This window comes from Phoenix dactylifera, chromosome 8 (genome assembly GCF_009389715.1).
Source record: "Phoenix dactylifera cultivar Barhee BC4 chromosome 8, palm_55x_up_171113_PBpolish2nd_filt_p, whole genome shotgun sequence".
NCBI lineage: Eukaryota > Viridiplantae > Streptophyta > Magnoliopsida > Arecales > Arecaceae > Phoenix > Phoenix dactylifera.
In genome coordinates, this window is record NC_052399.1 from 8,636,577 (window position 1) to 8,662,312 (window position 25,736).

Genomic DNA, 25,736 nt, shown 5'->3' on the forward strand with positions numbered 1-25,736 from the left:
GAAGCCGGTGGGCGGAGTAGTAGTAGTTAAATTTCTCGGCCCCCTCCTCCTTGCAACCCGCGCCTAACCCTGAGCTCCCCGCGGGAGCTCTTCGAAATCCCTAAGGCTTCGCGAGGATCCGCCATTAGATACTCCGCGGTCTTCGACTTTCAGGACATTTCTGGTCGAATTCGCTTCCCTCGATCTCAGATCTCGATTCATGTCCTCTATTTATCGGTTTTCTTCTCGATTTTTCTGGGCAGTTTTTTCGCCCATATGATCGAAATCAGTGGGGTTTTTTTTTCGATTTTTTTGAGCGAATCTCTGGTTCGCAGGATCATGTCGGATCTCCATCTTCGGGGCAGCGGAAGAATCTTTGGATTGTTCCACTGAAAGCAACAAAGTTTGGATTTTGGTGGGGTTTTGTTTAAGTAGGGAAAGATGGAAGCGGGAGCGGCTTTGAGTTTGCAATCCTGTTCCTGGATCGGATGCGAGGAGGCTGGGAAGAAATATCGAGGGTTCTTGCTGTTCTCGAGGGGATGTGGGGAGGACAAGAGGTTTCAGACGCTTGGCCTCCGGGATTCGAGGCCAAGGGTTGCGTTGGTTCGATCTCGGCATCCTGAGTCGAAGGTTTCTTGCTGTTATAAAAAATCTGGAGGTAGATTTATTGAAGAACAATGCTTGTAATGCTTGAAGTTTCTTTCGTAGCTTAAAAAAATTAGATCTTTTTGTTGACATAATATATATAGTATAAAAAAGTACTATCAAAGAAGGGGAGAAAAACCTAATTCTAAACATTAAACTACGTCTGAAATCTCACTCTAAGACTCAAAATCTAGTGTTTCCCCGATTTTTTCAATAGCCTTCTACGAAAATTTTGATGGTTGTGTTCCTTCCTGAAATTTTTGTGGAGTCAACTTTTAGCAAATTATATTAAAGAAATAATTAGCCTCACTCAGATAATACGAGCAAAGTTTGCTGGTATTCTTTCCTTCTTATTAATCAATGGTGTAGGTCTCCAAGCCTGCTCTCCATCTTTCTCAAAAAAAGAAAATCAAGAACTTGAGTACCTGAGCTACTTATGTTTTATTTTCCTATATATACTACTAACACAATTGCTATAAGTATTTCACTTGTCGTTGGCATTTCCAAGAATCAGATCAACAGATTGATCTGTTAAGTGGAAGGTAGGGAGCTGTAAATTGGCAGTTCACAATGCCCCTGCTGGGAAACACTTGTGGGGTGCTTGAGTGGGACTTGGGAAGCACATGAGAACTATGAGGAAATCATAGGACCCACTGGGAATGGTTACTGATGGGTTCCTTTTTTTTCTCATATAAATATCACGGTATTTCCCAGAAGTTCTCACATTTCAGTAGTTTCCCAAGTCCTTCCTCACATTTCTTTTTCTTCATTTTCTGTTAGTTAATTTAAAACCATTTCGGTTGGTTTCCAGGAAATGACTTTTTTTATATAGGAAACACATTTCCTGGCAGTTATTGTCACTAAAAACACACCATGCACTGTAGAAAATTTTAAAGATTCTGTTATGCACCCACATGTTGAATTGAATTCAGAACAGGATTTTGGTATTTTCACCATTTGACAGTGCTTAACCTTTGGGACTGCTGGACCATTCACGCTGCCCGTTCGACAGTCGTGATGGTGATACAACATGCCCATGAAGTCGACCATAGAGTATGCTTTGAAGTCTCTCTTTTATTTGAACATTTCATTTACTCATGCACTTGAAAATCTTAATTTGCATCATTCTCTGTTGGGATCCGAAGCTGCACATGTAGCTTACTTTTCAAAGAGAAAAAGGTATGGACTTGCATTAATGTTTACACGGAGCCCATCAATATCAAATGATGCAAGTACATACACAGTTATAAATTCGTATGGTAGAGTAATGCAAGTGATTAGGCTCCTTTGACTAATTGTTTCCTCAAAAAAAATTGTATGTTAGAGGTGAGGTTGATATAGCTTATTTCACTATTATAAATTTTTAACCAGTGCTTGGAATATATTTGGAAGAAAAACCAGTGTTCATATGATGATTTGTTTCATTTTTTTAATTCACAACTTCATATGTTAAATTGACTCACCTTGTTACTTAATTTTTTTCAATCAAATTTTGCTGCATCTCATGTATTTGCTTGGAGTGAATTTTTCAAGTTGCAACTTCATGGGTTCGTTGAATTTTTCTTTTCTCCTGATAGCTGGACTTTTCATTTGACTTCTTATGCTATTATTTGAATTTGAGTTCCCAGTAGATCTGAGATGACTCTTGGTACTGCTATACACTAGGGATAAAATTTCAATAATAAGACTTTTCCTTTTTCGATACTATCCATTTATTAATTGTTGTCTATAATGTTGTGTCATGTAGCTTCATCCGCAGAGTCACAAAACTTTAATGCCTCAGTTGATGAAGCCCTCATCTTAAAGGTATGAAAGTGATGTCTCAAATTAAGGATTTTTAAAAATGTTCTATTTTGCTAATATTAACATGTCATATTAAAGCTCTGTCAAGTGAAATATATGGTTCAAGTTGACTTTTTTACATATCCTATCTGATCTGAGGCTAATGTTCTGCAGAGGAAAGCGGAAGATATTACCTCCTCCTTAAACGGGCGTTGTATATATCTAGTTGGTCGGTTTTCTAGTCTTTTCTCATATGAAACCTACTTCTGATAATGAATACATTGTGTTGGTATAATTAATCCCATAGATGCCATCCTATTAGCTGGTGACATTTGCTTTTATACAGGAATGATGGGTTCTGGTAAGACTACAGTGGGGAAGATTCTATCAGAAGTATTAGGATATTCCTTTTTTGACAGGTTTGTGTGGTGGTCATTGTAGGGCATTGCTTTCAGAGTAGCCTTTAACTTCAGGATGTGTGTAAACTGGGAGATGTAAATCAATTTATCTTGTTGTTGCAGTGACAAGCTGGTGGAGCAAGCTGTTGGTGTACCTTCTGTTGCCCAGATATTTAAGGAGTACAGTGAGGCATTCTTTAGAGACAATGGAGTAAAGTCTTTACCATATTGTTTAGGATATATATAATTTGAAGGGGAATTTTTCTTTAATTGTTTTATCAGCAAATATTATGCTCTTCATTTTTTTTTTCCTCCTTTTCTTTCTTGCATGGGACAACGTGTCCATAGATGTTAGTCATGAGTACGTATTTTATTTTTCATAATGTTTTGCCATTTTTTCTTCTTCTATCAGAGTGAAGTGCTAAGGGACTTGTCAAAAATGCATCGGTTAGTAGTTGCAACTGGAGGTGGTGCTGTTATTCGACCAGTTAACTGGTAATGGATTATCACACTTTTAATTTTGTGAGCTCATGATATGCTTTCTTCTCGATGGGAACAAGCAGTCTTTATGATTTTGAGTTTTCAGGAAATACATGCAACAGGGGATAACTGTCTGGTTGGATGTGCCACTGGAAGCTCTTGCAAGGCGGATTGCTGCTGTAGGAACTGCCTCTCGGCCTCTTTTGCATCAAGAGCCTGGTGATCCTTATACAAAGGTAGCAAGCTTGCCACTTAATTAAAATGACATACCAAAGTCTTAATTTTCTTTGTCTGAAAGTGGTTTCCAGGTGGAATATATTTAATGTTTTGGGTCTTAGAAGGGACTAAATGTAGCATGCGTTTTAAACTCTGGCCGTGGTACGGTCTGCTAGTTTGCTAACTCCATTCATACTTTTGAGCATTGCTTTACATTTTTTTACTTTCTATGATTTGACTGTATAACCCTGATGCATGGAAGCTTGGATTTGAAGATTCATTTGAGTTCTTTTCTAGCTGAACATTATGGGTTTGAAGGCTAATATAATGGAAAGACAGAAACATACTTGCAACACTTCTAGTTCTTAGTGGACTATATCTACAAAAAGTTTCGGTTTAGCTGTGAGACAGAACATAGCTTAAGATATATTCTTACATGCAGTAGATGACTGGATGTCTTGACTTCAATTACGATTTAATTGCAGGCTTTTGTGCGGCTCTCCACACTCTCTGAAGAAAGGGGGGAAGCCTATGCCAATGCTGATGCAAGAGTTTGCCTTCAAAGTATATACATGCAATGCATTGGTCGCTAATTATTTGCTTTTTTGTTTCTGGACTCGGACCATAATTGAATTGTTTATTGAAGTCCAATTAGATGGATGCTGATATGGCATTCTCTGTGCATCTTTGCCATCTACGATGCCCAATAGATTTTTCAATTCATAGCTACCCTCTTTAGGATTGTTTTTTGCTTCATGTCTTGTCTATTTTCAGAGTACGTGCATCTTGGACATCCTTTAGAAGATTATTAATCAGCATCTCGGTTTCTCATAGTTTTCTGTGTTCCTGTAAATGATGTCGCCACACTGCATGATGCTTATCATAAGTAGTTGGAGTTTGTTGGCTGTGATCACAGTCATGCTCATTACCAAATAACTCAAATTTTATGGTACATTATCATGCAGCTATTGCGGCAAAACAAGGTCATGATGATGTTTCTTCGCTCACACCCACTGCTATTGCGGTTGAGGTATTATCGTGGTTAAGTTTTCATTCCCCTGAATTATTCAAAATTGGCATTTCATGACGTCGCATTTCTGTTCCATCAGGCACTTATAAGGATCGAGAGCTTTCTTACTGGGAAAGCATCTGTTGGACGATTGTCATATCTTCAGGGTTGAAGAATTGAGGCAACCCCAGATCATGTGTTGTGCTAGTACTTTTTAACATAGTTTATGTAAATGATCAAACTTATGAGTGGAGGAGTTTTAATTTATATGTATTCCCCAAATCTTCTTTCATGATTGTGGCTGTAGACAATCAAAATAGTTTATTTTTAATGGCTGTGAGGTGAAGTGGCCTATATCTGTTGCAATTGTCTGCAAATTGACAAAATTCTTAGGTACAAAAGAATGTATGCAATTTCTAGCCGTTGCCAATTGTTGGTAGTCTGGGCTGGTGTGATGTTCACTGGCAACTTGGCTAAAAGCTGGGTTACTATTTGGCATGCTTGGTGCATCATACCATGCTTCTTCCGCTATTGGGTCTCAATTCCCAGCTACAACTCATTTGTTTGGTGGTGAGCTTGTAAATCTAATACTCATGCTTTATCTATGGATTGATCAATTCAAGGAATTCGTCTTAATGTTCCAGGAGCTCTGATGAACTTTTGTGATCTCTTGGCAGGGAGTGGGTGGTAAAAATTTTACATAAGAGAGAAGTGGGTGATAAATGAGGCTTGTGATCATCCGTACGTGACAGTTCGGGTGGTCATTTGGAAGGTTCATCAATGGTGGTAACATTATATTCTCTCAGGTTTTTCAGATTGGCCACCATTAACTTTTTTCTACACAATTTTAACAGATAAGGGAACCTTATGACTAAGAGATAGTTGGGAGGCAATCTGGTGAGTTTAATTGATGCATATGCCGCCATAGATTTAGCTGTGTTATTTGGAGGTGTTTTTCTCCCTTCTTCTTCTTCCTCTCTCTCTCTCTCTCTCTCTCTCTCTCTCTCTCTCTCTCTCTCCCCCTTTCTCTGTTTTTTGTTTTTTGTTTTTTTTTGGTTTTTTCTTTTTGGTTTAAAGTGATATCCAGCCACCTGATCAGCTGGTTGGTTGCCTTCTCTGATGATATTGGAAGCTTGGGAAAAAATGGAGAGGCCTGCCTCCCCATGTTCCAAATATCAGGAAGGAGAGGGCAGGAGAAAAAGGAATCACCTTCAAGCCATATGCCCGTATCTTGTCAGAAGCTCAACATAAGCAGCCTGGATCCCTTCCCAAGCATGCAGCTCAGAGCTCGGTCTGAGGGATGGAGAAAGAAGACAAAGGAATCTCTAATGACATAACCCACTACAACCACCTGATTTCCGACTACACAATGAATTGCTCCAGAGGTTGTTGCCTCGATGTTAGCATCTTAAATCTGTGGTCTATGGACAGTTCCCTAACCTTGCAAATAAAGAACCTACAGCTTATTTACATTTGTTTTTCATAAATTGAGGAACTGAAATGCAAAACATATGGCCCGAATTATGTCTCCTGGACTGATGACTAACATAAGTCCGTTGATGTAATAATCGAGGTTAATAAATTTCACCTTAGCTAGTTACCAAAAAAAAAATGCATTTCACTTTAGCTAATCAGCCAAAATGATTGAAAAAATGAGCCAAGATTGACAGTAACCTTTTGGGCTTGAAACTAATTTAAAATCAATATTGAACAGGCTCTTGTTAGACTTTTTGCACTCTAGCAATAGCTCTTAGTTTATAAAACCGGGATTGAATGGCTGAATCATGAGGTATAGCTAATTAAACTAGGCCTGTTGGGAAAGATGATCATTATTAAGGCCTACAAGTCTAGTTGGTCCTCGTGGGAATTTAAGCCTAGCACTTGTAAAGAGGAGTTGGGTTCTGGTTTCCCTCTTCTCATAGCTACAAAATCTTAAAGATACTCTCATCAACTTTGTGGTTGGAAAGAACAGAAGGGCCCGACTCTCTTTGTTTTCGAATAATGAGCAACTAAGTCCAAGAAGGAAAAGTAGTTAATTGTTTGGATTCCACTTTTTATTTATCTTGATCTGGATACTAAAGAACTAGTGGCTTATGGATGGTAACAACGTTCTAGCTTTCTTATATCACTATTCAATCATTTTTCACCTCTCGCTTGCTTTGTTAACTTGCCGAAGGAATCGACATCAACAGGTATGCTCTAAATTGTTATTTTATTATCATATAGATTATCACAACTGATCTTGGCAATACGGTTTTACTAACAGCTCCCACGTACGTAAACTTGTATGAACATAAAAGTGCGTGTCCTTAGACACACCCAAACATCCTCACTATGCATGCTTAACTTGATGTATATGTAGGGATATGGACACTGCTTCTCTCAAAGCGAGGGTATCTATTTCATTTGAGTTCAAAATCAATAATGGTATATTTAAGTTGATGACTTACATTGTTGATCATGATTTATATTACTAAAAGTGCCTAGAAATAAATGGTCACATGTTTTTGCTAGTCCATAACTTAAGTATCATATAGACAAAAAATTGAATATTAAAATAATTGCCATGTTTTGCTATAATTCAAGCATTAAAATCTATTGACTTTTAATTTATATATATTTGACATGTCTGGGTTATAATTAATAAGGTAGATTCTTAATTTAAATAATTTGTCATGTATTTTACTACACTAACATAATGAAAACCACTCTATTTAATCCACATGATGCATAGATTAAAGACCAATAAAATATGGGATTTTTAGTTTTTTAATATTTTTAACATTATAGATCATGATCCATAGTTTGGAGCTTGGACTTGAATGCTACATTATCAACTTAGAGTTGAGAGGAGAATAGTCCATCCCCTATATATGCGTGGGTGGGTGGGGTGGGTGTGTTATTAGAATTTGACGATGAAGTGATGGGGACATTAGAGCCTTTCATCCAGATGATCCTAAGCCTCCGGATTGAGTCAGATCCGGATTGGGTCTATTTGAGTCCGAGTTATTTTCTTTTATTACATTATTTGCTTTTGTTTTAGTCAAGTCAATTTGGTCAGTTGTTTTGTTATTAGACTAGTCAATTGGGTTTATGTAATTGGGTCAATATGCAAGGTCTATATAAAGACCACCCCTCTTATGTATGAGGCAATTGATAATTGAATAAAAAAATCCTAACCTCCTTCTTGTTCTTTTTCTTCTTCCTCCTATTCTTTTCTTCCTGCATCTCTATAACCTCTTCTTCCTTCTCCCTTCCTTGTTCTTCCTCCTTCTCCTCTTTTCCTGCACTTGTGCTACATCAGCTTGGTATCAGAGCCTCGACTTTGTCTCTATGCCAAAGCCCCAGGTCCTTAAACAGCGTGCTGTCTTCCTCCCGCCACCACTGCCGGCCTCTGCCTTTCCCTGCTTCTTCTTCCACGCCGAAGTCTCCAAACAGAATCTCTCCTGATCTCTTCTTCCCTCATCTGGCATACATCACACACCTCCTCCATCAAGCCTTCCGGAGGAAGAAAAAAAAGAAATCCTTTCTTCCTTCTCCCGGTTCTCACACAAGGAACAGGGGAAAACACCTTCGCTAAGTCCACCCCACCCGTCGTCACACCCATGCCCACCGCCGTTGCCAGCAGCGCCGAGCCACCGTCGGACGTCCTCGCCGCTGCCACCGCCCAATGAAGGCCCGAGTCCGCCATCGGAGGAGCCATATCCCCACGGAAACGTCGCCGCCCGGGTTCCCGTGCCTATCGACGCCGCCCGTGGCTGCTATGGTCGGCCACCTCCTGTCGCCGCAAGCTCCGCCACCGCCGCCGCGACCTCCACCCCGCCCCGCAACCACCGCCGCAAGAACCGGCCCGGCCAACCTCATCCATCGGGAGGTTGAAGCCAACCAACCTTAACGGGTAAAGTTCCTAACCCATCAACCCACTACCGCTAGCGTGGATCCGTTCCCACCAGAAAAAAAAAAAATCATGTGAGTGCCCGCAGAGGGTTATCGGAGCGGGTCGAGCCTGATAACCCGAATCCAATCGGATCCGCAAAAAAAAAAAGGAAAAAAAAGAAGAAAAAAGAGGGAAAAAAAGAAATAATAATAATAATAATAATAAACAAAGAGAGAGAGAGAAGTACCTGTTCACCTTCTCCTGTCGTTCGCTCCACGTCGCTGTCACCCCCATAGTCTCCGCCACCTTCGCCACTCCGCCGTCCGCCGTGCGCCGTCCACCCGCCGCCGCTCCCATCTCCGCCAGCACCATCTCCACCGCCGCTTTGGCCGACCGCAGCGCTTCCCCGACTGCGGCCACCACCCTCGGCCTTCGCCGTCAATGCCACCGAAGCTTCCGCCCTCGCGCTCCGCCCTCGCTTCGCCGCCACTACGCCACCCACCACCGTCGCCGCTGCAACGCCCTCCTCCATCTTCCTCACCGGCCATCGGCCCTCCCCAAAACCCAAATCCTTGTTCACCCCATCGGAACCCCTCCTTCCCCTTCTTTCTGACCCACCGACAAAGGCCCTCGGGACCATCACTTCAGAGCCCATCCAGAGGCCCAAGGCCAACCAGTCCCCACATCAACCCCAGCAGGCTCTTCATCAACCCGTGCGCCAGCAGCATCCCCTCTCCACAGCTTCAACCTCCAGCTGTTCATCTCTTCTTGGCGTCCACTTCAATCATGCAACAGTCTGAGTTTAGCAATCAACACCACTGAGTTTCTGCACTGCGTCTGACGACGTCTCCATTGCTTGAGAAGCCACGAGCAAACGACTCTGATCGTCTACTTCACGACAGGTAATAAGGTTTCCACTTTTCTTGGGCCTGCTCATTTAATTATGTTCTAATTCTCTTGCATGATAGCCACATTTTGAAACTTTTATTGTTGTCAAAATTCAGAACATTAAACCTTTCACTTCCGATCCTGTCCTATTACCCATTAAATCTTGATATTAAATTAGCACACCCTAGTAACATGACGTTTCTCAATATTATTCGATCAGATTACTTTAGGATCAGAACAACTGTACTACTTGATTGTAATCTAATTTCTTAAATTGAATAATCTTAATCCTTAATTCTGAATAACCGAAGTAAAAAATCAACAACATTTAAACTTTAAGTTAATTTTGTGAAAACTTACTGACCTCTGAAATCATAATAGATTGCATTAATAAGTTATCCTGCATCAAATTTGGTCCTACATCATATCTATTAGGGTTTAATACATCATCACCTAGTGTCATCATTGCATGTCAACCCGTAGTGATAGGGAGTCCTATTTCAATCAACCTAAAACCCCTGTAGCTACCATGAATTCCGACATTTTGAGGTCTCTCATAGAACAGCTCGATGCCATGCGGGCTGGACATGAGGAATTCAAACAAGAGATTCGTGAGCTCATGCGAAATGCTAGGACCCCTAAACCGCCAACCCCTGTTGCAGCCCGACCTAACTAAAATTATCTCCCACAACCTAGACCGCTTTTCAATCCTCCTAATCAGCCTGGCCCAACTCAAGCATCGACTAGGACCTTCCCGATGCTTGTCCCGAACCCTTCAACTAATAAGGAAAAAGAAATATTAGGTTCCAACCCTCCTTCTCGAAGCCAAACCCAATGCTGCTTCTGGTGCCAAAAGTCCGGCCACATCGCGCACCAATGCCCTGCCAAGACTAACCTGATTACTGAACCAGAAGTTAGGACCCAAGAGACCAAATATATCAGAGAAGTCTATGAACCAAATATAGAAGACTATGTAGAAGACTTTGAAGACGAACCCACAGGATTAGACTTTGTCCAAAATGATTCCCAAAAGAAGACTATTAATCTAAGTACAACCAAGCCACTTCACATCGCTACTATGGAAGAGGTAATAAAAGATATTGAGAGCCAGTCACCTGAGTTGGCACTTGTAGCTAAAGATACCAATGCGGAGTCCAACCTTAAGCATTTTCCTGTAGTAGTTTCCCTTCTAGAGAAGTTTCATTATGTAGTCCCTGATGATCTTCCGGATGTACTTCCTCCGATGCATGATATCCAACACGCAATTGATCTAGTTTCTGTAGTATCTCTGCCCAACCTTCCACAACATAAGCTCAACCCAAGTGCATATGCTAGGATCTGGGATTTAACTTTACCGACAGTTGAGTTTACATATAATAGTTCGGTTAACAAGTTCATAGGCATGAGTCCATTCGAAGTGGTGCATGATTACAAACCTAAGCAACCCATAGATCTATTTTTCATGTCTCATCAGTATAGAGTCTTTGAATTTGCACAATCATTTACATCACATCCATATTCATTGCATCAAGAAATCAGCAATTGTATTCGTTTTAATAACTTAAAATATAAATTCCTTGCTGATTTACATAGACGTTATAAAAAGTTAAGTAAAAGAGATTACGTCATGATAAGAATTAGGCTTGAACGATTTTCTTCGAAAATGTTTAAAAAATTGCAAGCTTGTAGTGCGGAATCGTTCAAAGTCTTAAAGAAAATCAGTTCGAATGCATATGTTGTGGATCTTCCTGATAACTATGGGATTAGTGCGACATTTAATATTGAAGATTTAGTCCCATACAAAAGACAACATTCATGCCTTCTAACCCCTTTATTGATATACCTGCCCATGTTAAATATCCTGACCTATTACCTGCTGTTGAGCCACCACCTCCTAAATTTCATGCATGCAGAGAACAAATAGAACATATATTGGATGAGCAGGTTCTGTCAACTAGGAACGATGGTTACCAATGTTACCTTGTTCGGTGGAAAGTTCAACCAAAGCCCGATGTGACGTGGATTTCTAGAGCCCAATTGCAGCGCCTTGACCCCGATCTCCTGGAGCAGTACGACAACTGCCCAGACCTGTACTCGACGGGGTCGAGTTTTTTTTCCACCTGGAAGGAGTTGATGGGGACATCAGAGCCTTTCATCCAGGTGATCCTGGGCTCCCAGATTGAGTCAGATCCGGATTGGGTCCATTTGAGTCCGAGTCATTTTTTTATTACATTATTTGCTTTTGTTTTAGTCAAGTCAATTTGATCAGTTGTTTTGTTATTAGACTAGTCAATTGGATTTATGTAATTAGGTCAATATGTAAGGTCTATATAAAGACCACCCCTCTCATGTATGAGGCAATTGATAATTGAATAAAAAAAATCCTAGCCTCCTTCTTGTTCTTTTTCTTCTTCCTCCTCCCATTCTTTTCTTCCCGCATCTCTATAACCTCTTCCTCCTTCTCCCTCCCTTGTTCTTCCTCCTTCTCCTCTTTTTTTCTGCACTTGTGCTACATCATAAAGGTTCATGTTGCGGGGATAGCGCTTTGGGCGGAGCCTCGCGCAACAGCATAGCCCACATTAAGCTAGTAGAGAAAGAGGACCGCGTTCCTCCCGAGGTATTATCTACTTTGGGGGTCGAGCGTACCCGGAGCCCTCCTCACGGTTTTGCCCTTCAAAAGGCGCCTCGAGAGGAAAGGGCTTTGCCCCCCAATTAAGGCACAGAACTTTTTCGCTACTAGCCGATGTGGGACTATATTCAGGCCCTTCCCACAACATAGCCCCCCAGCGGGAAGGTCCTGTGCCAGTTTTACCCGTGACAGCCCCCCAGGCCCAAGGAGAGTTTCTATGTGTAGGAGTCCCTTCCTCTAGCGCCATCTGTTGCGGGGACGGCGCTTTGGCCGGAGCCTCGCGCAACAGCATAGCCCACATTAAGCTAGCAGAGAAAGAGGACCGCATTCCTTCCGATGTATTGTCCGCTTTGGGGGTCGAGCGTACCCGGAGCCCTTCTCACGGTTTTGCCCTTCAAAAGGCGCCTCGAGAGGAAAGGACTTTGCCCTCCAATTAAGGCACAGAACCTTTCCGCTACTAGCCGATGTGGGACTATATTCAGGCCCTTCCCACAACAGTTCACATTGATGATTGGAGATGTCAGATATAGTCTCCTATCTTTAAACCATGTGTGTGCGTGTTATTTGAATTGGACAATGGAGGTTCACATTGATGATTAGAGATGTTGGATGCAATCTACTATCTCTAAACCATTTACATACAAAAAATCATGCATTTGGAAACCCTTAGCCTATACATAAAGTGGTAAAAAAAAAACATGTATTATTTCATATTATTTAAATTGTCCAATTTTTGACCACCGATGCATAGACTAGAAGTCTCCAAGTTACATGACTTTTAATATATAAGCAGTTTAGAAGTAATAGAACATATCTAGCAGCCCAAATCATCAATACAAGACATCAATGATTCTTATCATTGGATGTAACCTATTATCTCTAAATTGCTTACAGTCAAAAAAAAATTATAATTTGGAGATTTCTAGCTTATGTATCACATACTCATCAATGATCAAAAATATATGGTTTAAATAACACGAAGAGCACATACTTTTTTAGAACTAGATGCATAGGCTAGAGATTTATAAATCATATAATTTTGTGACAATGGACAATTTGCAGATAGTAAATCACATTCAATGAGTCAAATTGTGAGTTCTAGGCCCTTGGTCATTTGGTCAGAATTGACCTCATTTGGATTGTTATATGTGTTGTAAATTAAGAAACAACAAACTCAATTTGAATGCTAGATCGATTTGAATAGAGTGTGACCGGCCATCTTTAATATTTGTTGAGTAGGTGTGACATGATAATTAATTGGACAGGGCCGGGCATAGGTCATGAGTCAACTCGACCTATTTACAACCTTAATTGGACCTCAGCCTCAAGATATTTTCTATGTTACTCCCTTAAAACGCATATTCTCTATCCCACCCAAAAAAAAGATTTCACATCATTCGTGCACAAACTTGGTGAAAGATAAGAGGATTGGTGGTACAGGATAGAGGATGAGGATGGAATTTATAGGCAATACCAACATTGAGAGGTTGGCGAACGTGCATGCACTTAGAGCTCGTGAATGTTCTACATGATATATAAAAGGAATTCAAAGATTCTCAAAGATCTACTGAAACAATTACCTTCTAAAAGAGGAAGGAAAGAGTGGATGTATAGTTTATGAGAAATTGAAAAAAAAAATCACATATGGAAAATAATCTCACAGAGTTTTAATTCCGAGATATGCTGAGATGGAGGGAGATCTGTAGACTATATTTATGTTAGTTACCTTTTTCGTTTTCTGGAATCCAAATATATGAGGTGACATATCATTAAGTTAACAAGTTGGCCTTTCCATGGTTAGGCCTAGCATGATCATCTAATAGCCCAATTATACTCTGCCTGGGACTAGACCAAGCATGGTGGCCCAAAACTTTCTGACGTATGCCCTGGACCTGTTGAGCGGACAGTAAACCAGAGTACATAAAAATATACGTAAATTGGTACATAATCGCATGGCATATAGTTTTTTCTTTTATTTTTAGTACGCTTTCCTCATATAGATATGACCATGAAAATTTACTTCCTAATTTCGTTAGATACAAATCATTTTGAATCAAATACTTTTTGTCAACTATATTGCATATCTTGGAAGAAGATTGTTTAAGCTGATATGTGTCCAATGTCAGAAAACTTATGAATCAAAATATAGCATGACACAGAAGGCTATTTAGTTCACATAATATAAAACTATTAGAAACATTATTTAAATAAGATAATAAAACATAATTGGAATCGGGCATTCTAAATTGGAGCACAAAGTCGAATTATCTGAATAGCAAAGCAGTATAGAATGACACAAACACCTGTAAAGTTTAAACAAATAAGATAATAGGCACTACCGACATTCAGAGGTTGGTGAACATGTATGCACTTGGAGTTCATGAATGTTCCAGATGATATATAAAATGAATACAAAGATTTCCAAATATCTAGTAAAACAAATACCACCTAAAAGAGGAACGAAAGAGTGGATGTATAGTTTACGTTATGGGACATTGCACATTGCCGATGTTTTTTAATGCATTTGCCGATGCGAAAAAGCACCAGTAGCAGTTTTTAAATGCTTTCTAAAGCGTCGTAAAAGCATCAGCAATGCACTCATGTGAAAACAATTTTACGATGCTTTTGGTTTGCATCGTGAGTTATAACGAATGACGCTTATAAGCGTCGCTAATCGCCGATGCTTATAAAAAGCGTCGTCACTAAAGTATCTTATATTAGCGATACTTATTTGTGTCGCTAATGAATAATACAAATTAGCATCATTAATATTCAACCGATGATGCTTATTTGCAGCGTTTGTTTATATTTTAACGATGCTTTAAAGTATGAACGGCGCAAATTAGCATCGCTAATATTCAACAAGTGATGCTTATTTGTGTTGTTTGTTAATATTTTAATGGTGCTTTAAAGCATCGTTAGCTTTAAAATTATTTTCTCTTAAAAAAATTATTTAAAAATTTAAAATCTCTGTATACAAATATATACACCAAACAGATACATAACAGAAATCATATAATAACACATGTATTATGTATAAAAATAGCAAATATTTGTATTGTCAAATATGATTATATTTACATTGTTAAATATGGTTGAAGGTCCATTACAACTCAATGTGCTTTGGAAAATATAAAAATATACACATAAAACTCCTAAAAAAATAGTCTAAGGGTTATCGGAGGTCCATGGCAGCATCATCATCCTCCCTACGACTTTTGAAAGTATCAAAAACCTAAAAGAAAAAGATAGAAAATTCAGAATTTGAGAATACAAAAATCACAGAGTATTATAAATCATTAAGCTTATACAAAAATATACATGATAATTATGTAAAATATTAAAATAGATGTAGTTATTTATTTAAGGAGGGACAAATCTATGCAACAAGGATGAAATCTAATCAAGCTAAACCCTCAAAGATTGTATCTCTATTTGATGGCTCTACCTCATCTCCTCCATCTCTACTTTCAGCCTACGAACCTTTGCAGTGCTGCTGTTATGTTTATTATCCTGGGTATATCTGCTCACTAAAGAAAATTGAGTGGGTGTAACTCTAACGCCATAATCCCTCACTCGACCATAACCCTTCGATCTCGTGAATTCAGTGAACACCTGAGCTTCGATGCAACTGATTTTTTCATATGATGATGAGACCTCGACATGCTCTGCAGTAAGGGATCCAATCCTCTCCTATATTTAAGAAAAAAAGTCACATATTAATATTTGAAAAAAATAAAACTACAAATCGTTATACAAATCGATTATCAATACATATGACTATCTCTTTCGACTCCACCCGGATAAAGCTGCCATCTCGATGGCTATGAGTCATCCTGTCAAACTCGTTATGGTTTGGACTAAACTCATTATGAGATAGCTTTCACGAGCTTATGTGTAGGATAACGTTTATGGGCTTATGCATGAGATAGCCTCCACGAGCTTATATGTAGAATAGTCTCAACGTGCTTACATGTGGGATAGTGCCTATAGGCTTGACGCATAGGGATAACCTCCATGGGCTTACGCGTGAGATAGCACCCACAGGCTTGACGATGGGGATAGCCTCCATATACTTATGCAGGGGACAGCACCCATGGGTTTGACGCATGGGGATAGCCTCCACGAGCTTATGCGTAGAATAGCGTCCACGAGGTTAATGCGTGGAATTTTTGTCAATCTTGGACGGAGTCATGATTTTGGGAAGTCGGAAGTTAATTAATGAGAAATATTGAAATCAAATTAATAAAAAAAGGGATGAAATGACATAAGAAATTATTGTTGAACAATTATTTATATTATATATATGTGTGCGCGCGCGCGCGCGCGCATTTCCTTAAAAAGATAATAAAAACTTATGTGCATGTTATTTGTATGAGCTTTCCGAATATTGATACCATATTTATTTTATATTTCTAATTGATTATTTTCTTACGACTTATGGTATAGCAGTTCAGGATTCTTACTAGGTTGTAAAACTCACAATCATCTTCCTCTTTATTTTTTTTCTGAGTTGCAAATTGCATAGTTACTGGGTATAGTTAAGACTACATGTGGAATGGATGAATAGATAAAGCATCACTAATACTAGTTGGATGATTAAATTTTGTAATTAAATTAGTTTTATTATTTGTTATAAATTGAAATCATTATTGTTCATGAATATTGAGATTAGGATAAATTTTTCAGGCCTAGCATATTTTTTTAGAGTTCCACCCAAGTAAGTGTGTGTTACGTGTTCGGACCCAAGTATTGAATTCGGAGCATGACAATTACTCTACAAAATAAATCCTCATCTAAACATTAAAAATCCAAAAATAATAAAAAAACATTCCATTTGATTATATGAACGACATTGACATGACTTGGAAATGAAGATGCCATTATCGCGTTAGATGTACAGGAATCGGGATTGATCACAAAACTCTAACCTTTTAAAAGAACCCACTCCAAATCCTAAACCGAATAATGCCCAGGTCTCAACAGATATCAGATCTAAGCAAGAGTTTAAGGGAAAAAATGGGTAGAAAGTTCAAGAAGAAGTTGATTGTCGAGGCCTTTAATGGCCTTCTCTATTTACCCCGCACGAAAAATCTTTTCTAGCTAATGTGTTTGGACATATCGAGGAATAGAATAAATACAAGCGGCGAACAGAGAACTCTGCCAAATATATATATATATATATATATATATATATTTGTATATAATTTTGATATAATAATAATTATATTAAAAGTAAATGAGAGATAAAGATGGTTAGCTAATATTTTAACTTGATAGAATTAGTTTTTTTTTAAAAAATGATAATATAATTTGGATTTTTAACAAAATTTTAGTTACTCATGTTGCTGGTAAGGCTTTCCAAGTTCTTGTAGAAAGGGGAAAGAAAAAAAAAAAAAGGGCTTTCCAAGTTCGATTTGCCCTCCATCCGCCAGCGCTGCCGTCTCTGGCAATATAAAAAAACAATTTATCTGTAATTTTGTTCCAACAACGAGGTTAAAAGCCAACCGCAGATACCACCACCCAGCTGCCCCCGGACAACCCCGCGCTCTATAAATATCACGCCTCTTAGAGGAAATCCTCCATTCTCACCGGTCCCAGCATCTGGAGAGAAAATAAAGGAAAAAAAAATGGTAGACGCAGCGAATCCTATCCGGTTCGGCATCCTCGGGTGCGCCGAGATCGCCCGCAAGCTTTGCCGGGCCATCACCCTCGCCCCCAACGCCACCGTCGTCGCCGTCGGCAGCCGCTCCCTCGACAAGGCCCAGCGCTTCATCGCCGACAACGGCCTCCCGCCCGCCACCCGCGCCTACGGCTCCTACGAGGCCGTGCTCGACGACCCGGCCGTCGATGTCGTCTACCTGCCGCTCCCCACCAGCCTCCACGAGCGCTGGGCGGTGGCCGCGGCGGAGCGCGGGAAGCACGTGCTCCTCGAGAAGCCCACGGCGCTGTGCGCTGCGGATCTGGACCGGATCCTGGAGGCCTGCCGGTCCCGCGGGGTGCAGTTCATGGACTCCACCATGTGGATGCACCATCCCCGGACGGCCCGGATGAAGGAGCTCTTGTCGGATCCCAACCGCTTCGGCCAGCTGAAAACGGTAATTCGTGTTGTTTCTTTCCCTTTTTTTCCTGAAAGAATTGTTTTTTGGGATTCTGTTCACATCTCTGTTCTTATTTGTTTCTCTCCTCTCTTTTTTTACCTTTTTAATGGAGTTGATTGTTATAGATAGTTTGCACTTTAGACAGTGAACATAATATGAGAATTGTATTTGTAACTCGGACAGCCGGAAGCCCGGCCGAGAATCTGGGGTAGGGTGGCCGGAAGCCGGAAGCCCGGCTGAGAGTCTCCTGCATCCGTGTAAGAGACTTTACTCACTGAACCAGTTGATACAGGTTTGGTCGGGCCTCTTATGGAGGCTTCACTGGTTGGGAACATCCCCACCTCCTCCTGCCATCTCATTTCTCTTCACGAGCAGCAGCGGGTTCCCCACTTTAGAAGAGGCTGAGGTGTCCATTCAGCGTTCTTTTGTTCCCATTTCTTGGTTGGGAATATTTTACCTCCTTGCCATTTTCTTGTTGATTAACTGATTTAAATTTACATAGTGCAGTGTCTGTGTTTCACATACTGTTACTCTTACCCTTTTCTGGCTTCAGATAATTTGCTTTTCTTTTTTGATTAGTAGGCGGCATATCTTCAATAACATCGAGTTTGTTGCTTAAATTTCTGAGTTTGTGCTTGAAATTTGCTGTCTTAAGGGCTTAAGAATTACCCCTAAAGTATGTTGCCCATTGAGGCTTTTTGCGGGTCACCGGGGTTTAAAAAGGCATTAAAGCCCTAAGTAAACCGCCTACCCCCCCTGCATGGTGTACAAAACTCAGTTTGCGCTCGTAGTGGGTGCATGCTGGGGTACACAAAGCAGTACTCATTATGTAAAGAGGTTAGACTGATGTTTTTGGTAGATTAGCAGGTGGCTGCATAAGTGATCTGGAGCAGATGTGGTGTCTGGACTAGATTTTAAATTGAATGGGAGCTCTATTGAACTCTTTGGATGCTTGAGTTATCTTCTTTTCAATAAACCCTCACTTAAATTTGTCGTTATATTCTCCATTTTCTCTGTCTTTTTGTCTTTCATGTTCTCTCTATCCAAAGTGGTCTTTGAGCAAGTATTCTTGCAGTACATCCAGGCCTCCAAGTCCTTCAAGACTTCTTTTAAATCAAAGGCTTTTTAGATGAGAACTGAGAACTTTCCCTTTCGTTCCCATACAATTATATTTATCAAAGATTTTTGCCAAAGACATTGAACTCTATTATAGAAGATCATGAAAGTTGGTAATGCATATCTTAGGGCACTTTCCATGAGCATTTAGGTATCATAGCCTAAAAAGGGTTCGATGGTGATATTACACTAACCATGATCTGCTTGTAGATTATTCCCTACTTTTCTGAGCAAACATATGTACCATTTTTGCATGAATTCATCTCGTAACTGGTTTTAGTTTTCAGTTTGTCCTTGTGAGTCTATTTTTGGTGCCACAGTTTTCATAAAGGAGCTTTTATTGGGTTGGGAATGGCTCAGCAATTAGCTTTTTGTGTTATTTCCATGTCATAGGGGAAACTTGTCTGATATGCTCTTACCCTAGATTGTGTAGGATTGCTTTTAATGGTCTGCAAACTTGGAGATGGAGCCATTTTTCCAATTATTAGCACACATGTAGGTCTTCACAAAGAGGGAGAGAAGAGAAATGTGTGCTCTTCCTTATGTCTGTCATCCCTCCACCTACAAGGCCTAAATTATACCCGACTGTTCTCAATTTTCTGCTAAGTGAGGCCCCTTTTAAGTTGTGCTTTTCCTTCAGCGGGTCTAAATGAAGGTATCTGCAGAAGAATCATAACAAAATCAATATATTGAGTGTATAGTTTCTTTGTCTGCCTTTGCAGGTAAAAGTTGGGAAATTTTTGTCGTCATATACTGCACCGCTGTTGCAGATGGTCTTTTGCTCGTCAGAGCACACACTTTAATCAGCTGTATCTTGAGTTTTGCATTTTCCATTTTGATCCCATCCATTGTTTCTATGCTCTCATAAACATTATCTTGGGATCTTATTGGCACCTCAGGGATACAGGTTATGGTGCGTCACTCATTTGTTGATTCTTTAGTAGCCCTCAACTGTGAATTTCTTTAATGTTCTATATGCCAGATCTTTCACATTAAAAGTAACGAATGATATCTCAAGTGTATGTGAAATGATATTTAATTATTTTATGGGGCTGGCAGATTCACACCATCTTCACCTTTTGTGGAGACCCTGATTTCCTTCAGAATGACATCCGTGTGAAGCCTGATCTTGATGCCCTTGGGGCTCTTGGTGATGTTGGGTGGTACTGCATCCGCTCAGTCCTATGGGCTGCCGACTACGAACTGCCCAAAACTGCAATTGCGCACCATGGCTCTGTGAAGAATCGAGCTGGTGTAATCTTGTCATGTGGGGCTACTCTTGTATGGGATGATGGCAAAGTCGCGACCTTCCACTGCTCTTTCCTCTCTCATCTGACAATGGAAGTCTCTGTTGTGGGAACAAGAGGAACCCTTCATTTAAGTGACTTTGTGATTCCTTTCGAGGAAACCACTGCTAAATTCAGGTTTGCTACAGATTCAGGCTTTAAGGAGCTCGTCACTGGATGGCTACCACTGCCTAGTGAGCATGTCATCTCAACTGACCTTCCGCAGGAAGCCCTCATGATCCTGGAGTTCTCAAGGTTGGCAGGAAGCATAAGAGATTCTGGTTGCAAGCCAGATGAAAAATGGCCTACCATCACCAGAAAGACACAACTGGTGCTTGATGCAGTAAAAGAATCGATTGAGAAGGGGTTTGAACCTGTTAGCATTACTGGTTAGTGGATATTCCCCTCAGTTATGCCCTATGATCTCATTGTGTTGACAAGTACTCCACGATGTTTGAAATGCTGATAACTTTTGTTGTGGTCTTTGCTGAATAAATGAAAGATCATGCTGATAAAGCTGTTTGCTTGTTTGGTGTGATAGGTCGATTTTGCTTTAACTGAACAGGTTTCACTGCTAAGAGTTGTTGAATGGTGTCATTTAGACAATTCTGTCTGATTGCATTAGTCAGATGGTATGCAATTCAGCATGCTAGCAGGATTAATACGATCAAACTAAAAGATACAAATGACAGTATCTATGAAGCTTTCGATATCGTTAAAAGCTGGAGCGTGGATCCTCTGAGGTGCACAGTTTGCACCGCAGAGTCCTCTACAGCACCCGACGGCTGCCAGAATTGATCAGGTCATGTTCTGGAGAACTGCCTGTAATATGAGAGTTAAAGACCACGGAATCTGTCTGACTGTGATATGAGAGTTAAGGCCACCTGATCTGTCTGACAAAAAAGTTTCTGGTAGTAACAATCAAACTAATTCTCACTGAATTTCAGGAAAGAAAAAAAGATCCCGAGATAAAAATTTAGAACCTTCCTTTTTGGTAAAATCTGAGAGCATCTGTTGAGTCATTTATGAATCTCATTGAGCTAGATGCTATTCTAGCTGGGAATGGGATTCCCAAATAAAGCACTATTTTTTGTCCCCCCTCCCCCCAACCAAAAAAAAAAAAAGAAGAGGTCTTTAGAAAGGTTATGACTTGACAAGAATTTGAAAACCAGCAACGGTAATGATTGTTAAAACTAAATAGACTCAAAGAGATTTAAGTAAAAACTGATCATGGACTGTTGAAATGCTTTTGAATGGTGCACATCTACTGCAGACGCCGGAAACTAGTAAGTGAAGAGCAAGATATTGGTGCAAGTAAATCAGGACCGATTTGGTGCTGCTGCTGTTTTAAGTTGTTTTCAGAAATCCAAGAAAGATAACAAACAAGACCGAACAACATTGATGAAAGCCTTTTGTTCTTGAAATTCTTGTAAAATCTTTAGAGCTTTTGGTAACAAAGATTTATTAAGTTAAAAAAAAAGTGAAAATAAAAGCAAGAAATAATAGAAATATTGTAGAAAAGCTGTCTGCAGAAATAATCCCCATTGCTATTTCACTAGTTTGTAGGGAAATAAAAACATAAAAGCAACAACGATGATGAAAAGGAACTAAGCTTCTCACATTTTGAAAATAGAGCAAGACAAATGCAATACATGTGAGAAGTTGTCACATTAATAAGAGAAACTGCTAGTCATGCTCTTTCAAACTGGAGTCATTGTTTATATAATGTAGTAAATGACATTCAATATTGAAATGTAAACTTCTTTTATAGATTTCCCTCAAAGTAACAATTAAACTAAGTAGGATATATTAATATAGAAGATGTTATGGTTTTAACAGTGAAGATGGATGTTTGTGAGCGTTCATAAACTTGAGTTTAATGGTATATAAGGAATAGATTTTGTTCCTTGTATGTGAAGGGAAGACACTTGTGTTAACTGAACCTGAAGAGAATAAAAATATATATGATTCATGGGGACACTTAATTAGGTTTTCTATCACTTGAGATCAGTGCTCTACTGAATGTGATTGAGCAGCAACTACTGTCAGAATATGTAGCAATTGCGGATGTTCCGAATTGGTGATCAAGCAGTCATGTAAGGTGACAGATCATGTACCATGAACCTGATACTTACCCAAGACTTGTTGCAGGGTCATTGCACAGTATCATTAGATTGGAATAAGCTTTATTGAGCAATTCAGCATGATTGTAATAAGATTCATTGAACCTAAGCAAGGTACATGAAGCTGAGTTTTTTATTATTATTACAAAAACAGAAGAGTTTGTGAGTTCTTCATGGAGCATTTGAAAGGCAATACCCAACATCATACATCTAATTGAAGCAAAGTACGGACCTTGCTCATCTTCTCGACTACATAGCTTTCGCACAATTTTTGGGTTAACCATTTCACTACAATCACAGGTTCACTGGCTTGAAATTGTTCTCAATTGATTGCTTGACAGCATCCACGAGCAGCTGTGTTCTCCGGCTAATGTCCGGCCATTTAGGGTCTGGGCGGCGATGAGAACTCCGAATCATCTGAACTAGCCTAGCAAATTCCGAAACCATAAGAGCTTCTTGGGGAAGATCAGCTGCCACCGTGACCTTGTCGGGCTTCGGGGACCAACCAATGTGGAGCTCAGCAAAATGTGCGCCAGAATTGAACTCAAAGGAAGCTGAGTCCTCCTGGTATGGGATGGCGAGATCCTCCACCTGGAGGGAGCCCATGGTCCCGTGAACGGAGAGGTCCATTGTTACTTGGGAGAGGAAGGAGCAGTGGAAGGTGGCCACCTTGCCGTCATCCCAGTGGAAAGAAGAGGCGCAAGAGAGGATGACCCCTGCTTGGTTGAGATGGAGGGCTGGGAGAGCTGTAACAAAGGCAGGGAGCTCGTAGCCAACTGCCCACAGGATGGCTCCAATGCAGTACCAGCCCAGGTCTCCAAGTGCTCCCAAAGAGTCCAAGTCAGGCTTCGTTCTTATGTCTTTATTCAGAAATTCTGAGGAAGCTAGGAAGGAGAACGAGCTGTGGACCTGACCATGGAAAAAATAAAAATAAAAATGATAAAGCAAGCAGCAAAAGTGTAGCAGAGGTGATGATAGCGAGCAAGAAGAGGGCGAGTTGCTCAGCAAGCTCACACGATTCATTTAGGCCAACTAATGGCGACAAACAATCTCAATGGAAATTTCTATGACCAAAGGAAAAAAATGACATGCTAATACCATTTATCTCAGTCGTTTGCCCTTGATAGCCGCGTACATTGCAGCAACCATTACAATATGGTTGGTCTTTTCTATAGTCCAGCATACCAAATCATGGTAACAAGCAAAACATTGTACTAGAGCAGCACCGTCCTGGATCCGTTAAACCATGCATCTTGGCTGAATCAAATGTTACGTACCTGTTGTCCTCGTTAAGAGTAAAATTTCATGCAGTGATGGATGGGGTACCTATGGTGTGGTGTATGTCCATGGTGTATAGGAGGGACACTGAAACACTGGATAAGGTGGTGTGGGAAAGCGGGTGGCAGTTACCACTTTGGGGGGTCCGAAGCGGCCGGCATCGGACAAGAGCTCCTTCATCCTGGCCGTCCGCGGGTGGTGGAGCCACATGGTGCCGTCCATGAACTGCACGCCGGTGGATGCGCAGGCCTCCAGGATCCGGTCCAGCTCGGCGACGGACAGCGCCGTGGGCTTCTCGAGGAGCACGTGCTTCCCGCGCTCCGCCGCGGCCACCGCCCAGCGCTCATGGAGGCTGGTGGGGAGCGGCACGTAGACGGCGTCGACGGCCGGGTCGTCGAGCACGGCCTCGTAGGAGCCGTGGGCGCGGGTGGCCGGCGGGAGGCCGTTGTCGGCGATGAAGCGCTGGGCCTTGTCGAGGGAGCGGCTGCCGACGGCGACGACGGTGGCGTTGGGGGAGAGAGAGATGGCCCGGGAGAGCTTGCGGGCGATGTTCGCGCACCCCAGGATGCCGAACCGGATAGGGTGCTCCGCCATTGCTTTTGCCGGAAGAGTTCAGAAGTTCCGCACTTTCTAGTCTCGTTTGGTTTGGCATGCTCGCTTTACCAATATTCGGGGCTTTAAGGGGACTGGGCCACCTCAGCCTACCGGGCCGAGCCATCCCATGAGAGTGGGCCATAGGCTGGCCCCAGTCTCACAATAATATCTCCAGGTTATCCTCCTCCTCTCCTCTCGACGGGCACGCATGGACGGGTGAAGGGAGCGTGCTATGGTGGCGAGCGGCAGACTGGAGGCTGCGACGGTGGTGATAGTAGGAGAAAGGGCCGAAAAGGGGGCATCAAGATCGGCAGGCTCTTTAACTCTTTTTTTTTTTTTGAACTTTTTTAACACCCAGTTCACCTTGCGCTTTTTTTTTTTAATTCTCGATCCTTTAGGACTTTTAAACTTAGGACTCATTTGGTTCGCGAAAAGGAAAAAAAAAAACCAAAAAATATAAAAATATAAAAATATAAATGTTGCTGGTGGTCCAAATCGAGAACGATTGGCACAGCGGTGTGAACGGGGTTCCCTTTGAGTTGCTTTGGTTGCGCTCCACCCTCCGCCGTGAAACCTACAAGCAAGCCTCGCACCACCACCGGGGTAGTGGGGGCCCTCCGACGATCAAGTCAGAGGAGATTAAAGGAGAAGGAGAAGGAGAAGGTAGCAGGTGAGATGATACTCTGGAAGATATATCTTACCCTCCCCCTTCCCTCCCAGCCTCATATATATCAGGCTGGGGGGTTTTTCCGGGGATTCGTCATCGTGTGGCACGATGGGGCTGCCACTGACATGGCCGTTACAGGGCGTCGTGGGGCAGCGCTGGGTACAGCCATGGCAGGGCATAGTGGAGCTCCGCTTTGTACGGCTGTTACAGGGGATCGTGGGGCAGCGCCGGATACGGCCGTTGCAGGGAGTAGTGGAGCAGGGGGCCGCGGCGTGCCTCAGAGGAACCGTCTGTTGTTGTCGAGAGATTGCCGACTCGGGGTCGGATTGCTGGATCAAGGGGCAGCCGACTCGGGGTCGGGCTGCGGAGCCGAAGATATCCGACCCGAGGTCGGATTGCTGGATCAAGGGGCAGCCGACTCGGGGCCGGGCTGCGGAGCTGAAGATATCCGACCCGAGGTCGGATTGCTGGATCAAGGGGCAGCCGACTCGGGGTCGGGCTGCGGAGCTGAAGATATCCGACTCGAGGTCGGATTGCTGGATCAAGGGGCAGCCGACTCGGGGTCGGGCTGCGGAGCTGAAGATATCCGACTCGAGGTCGGATTGCTGGATCAAGGGGCAGCCGTAGTCTTCCTGGGCGCGCGTGCCGGTCACGTGGGGCATGGTGGC

At 41.6% G+C, this 25,736-nt stretch overlaps 4 protein-coding genes across 6 annotated transcripts; 2 read left to right on the forward strand and 2 right to left on the reverse strand.

The window, feature by feature from the left end:
* On the forward strand, window positions 1-4,936 carry LOC103721727 (shikimate kinase 2, chloroplastic-like). Of its 3 annotated transcripts, none has more exons than XM_008812039.3 (11): window positions 1-163; window positions 315-637; window positions 2,372-2,430; window positions 2,581-2,635; window positions 2,753-2,825; window positions 2,928-3,015; window positions 3,217-3,299; window positions 3,391-3,520; window positions 3,986-4,064; window positions 4,466-4,530; window positions 4,610-4,936. In XM_008812039.3, exons 2-11 carry the CDS (start codon window positions 421-423, stop codon window positions 4,679-4,681), a joined length of 921 nt encoding a protein of 306 aa, XP_008810261.2. In that variant the 5' UTR covers window positions 1-163; window positions 315-420; the 3' UTR covers window positions 4,682-4,936. The 3 variants fall into 3 exon arrangements, with proteins under 3 accessions (XP_008810261.2, XP_008810262.2, XP_026666064.2); XM_008812040.3 differs by having other exon boundaries at window positions 10-201; XM_026810263.2 differs by lacking the exon at window positions 1-163 and having other exon boundaries at window positions 505-637; window positions 1,589-2,430.
* Window positions 4,799-9,026, reverse strand: LOC120111485 (glycine-rich cell wall structural protein 1.8-like). Its single transcript, XM_039128541.1, has 2 exons — window positions 8,634-9,026; window positions 4,799-4,879 (listed from the first exon to the last, which is right to left on the reverse strand). Exons 1-2 carry the CDS (start codon window positions 9,024-9,026, stop codon window positions 4,799-4,801), a joined length of 474 nt encoding a protein of 157 aa, XP_038984469.1.
* Window positions 9,027-17,471: 8,445 nt separating this feature from the next.
* Window positions 17,472-20,933, forward strand: LOC103721724 (uncharacterized oxidoreductase At4g09670-like). The gene is made up of 2 exons (XM_008812036.4): window positions 17,472-18,001; window positions 20,180-20,933. The coding sequence occupies exons 1-2, from the start codon at window positions 17,534-17,536 to the stop codon at window positions 20,798-20,800; spliced, it is 1,089 nt and encodes a 362-aa protein (XP_008810258.1). The 5' UTR covers window positions 17,472-17,533; the 3' UTR covers window positions 20,801-20,933.
* A 1,642-nt stretch (window positions 20,934-22,575) lies between these two features.
* On the reverse strand, window positions 22,576-24,608 carry LOC103721723 (uncharacterized oxidoreductase At4g09670-like). The gene is made up of 2 exons (XM_008812035.4): window positions 23,940-24,608; window positions 22,576-23,438 (listed from the first exon to the last, which is right to left on the reverse strand). Exons 1-2 carry the CDS (start codon window positions 24,399-24,401, stop codon window positions 22,824-22,826), a joined length of 1,077 nt encoding a protein of 358 aa, XP_008810257.1. The 5' UTR covers window positions 24,402-24,608; the 3' UTR covers window positions 22,576-22,823.
* Window positions 24,609-25,736: the final 1,128 nt, after the last annotated feature.

Bases quoted from the DNA above. Each gene is read 5' to 3' on its own strand.
- LOC120111485 (XM_039128541.1), bottom strand. From the start codon at position 9,026: ATGGTCCCGAGGGCCTTTGTCGGTGGGTCAGAAAGAAGGGGAAGGAGG. The intron at 4,880-8,633 runs GTACTTCTCTCT...GTCAATTTGCAG, and splicing joins CGACAGGAGAAGGTGAACAG to ACAATTGCAACAGATATAGG.
- LOC103721724 (XM_008812036.4), top strand. From the start codon at position 17,534: ATGGTAGACGCAGCGAATCCTATCCGGTTCGGCATCCTCGGGTGCGCC. The intron at 18,002-20,179 runs GTAATTCGTGTT...TGGGGCTGGCAG, and splicing joins GCTTCGGCCAGCTGAAAACG to ATTCACACCATCTTCACCTT.
- LOC103721723 (XM_008812035.4), bottom strand. From the start codon at position 24,401: ATGGCGGAGCACCCTATCCGGTTCGGCATCCTGGGGTGCGCGAACATC. The intron at 23,439-23,939 runs GTAACTGCCACC...TTCCATGGTCAG, and splicing joins GCTTCGGACCCCCCAAAGTG to GTCCACAGCTCGTTCTCCTT.
- LOC103721727 (XM_008812039.3), top strand. From the start codon at position 421: ATGGAAGCGGGAGCGGCTTTGAGTTTGCAATCCTGTTCCTGGATCGGA. The intron at 2,431-2,580 runs GTATGAAAGTGA...AATGTTCTGCAG, and splicing joins ATGAAGCCCTCATCTTAAAG to AGGAAAGCGGAAGATATTAC. The intron at 4,065-4,465 runs GTATATACATGC...ATTATCATGCAG, and splicing joins TGCAAGAGTTTGCCTTCAAA to CTATTGCGGCAAAACAAGGT.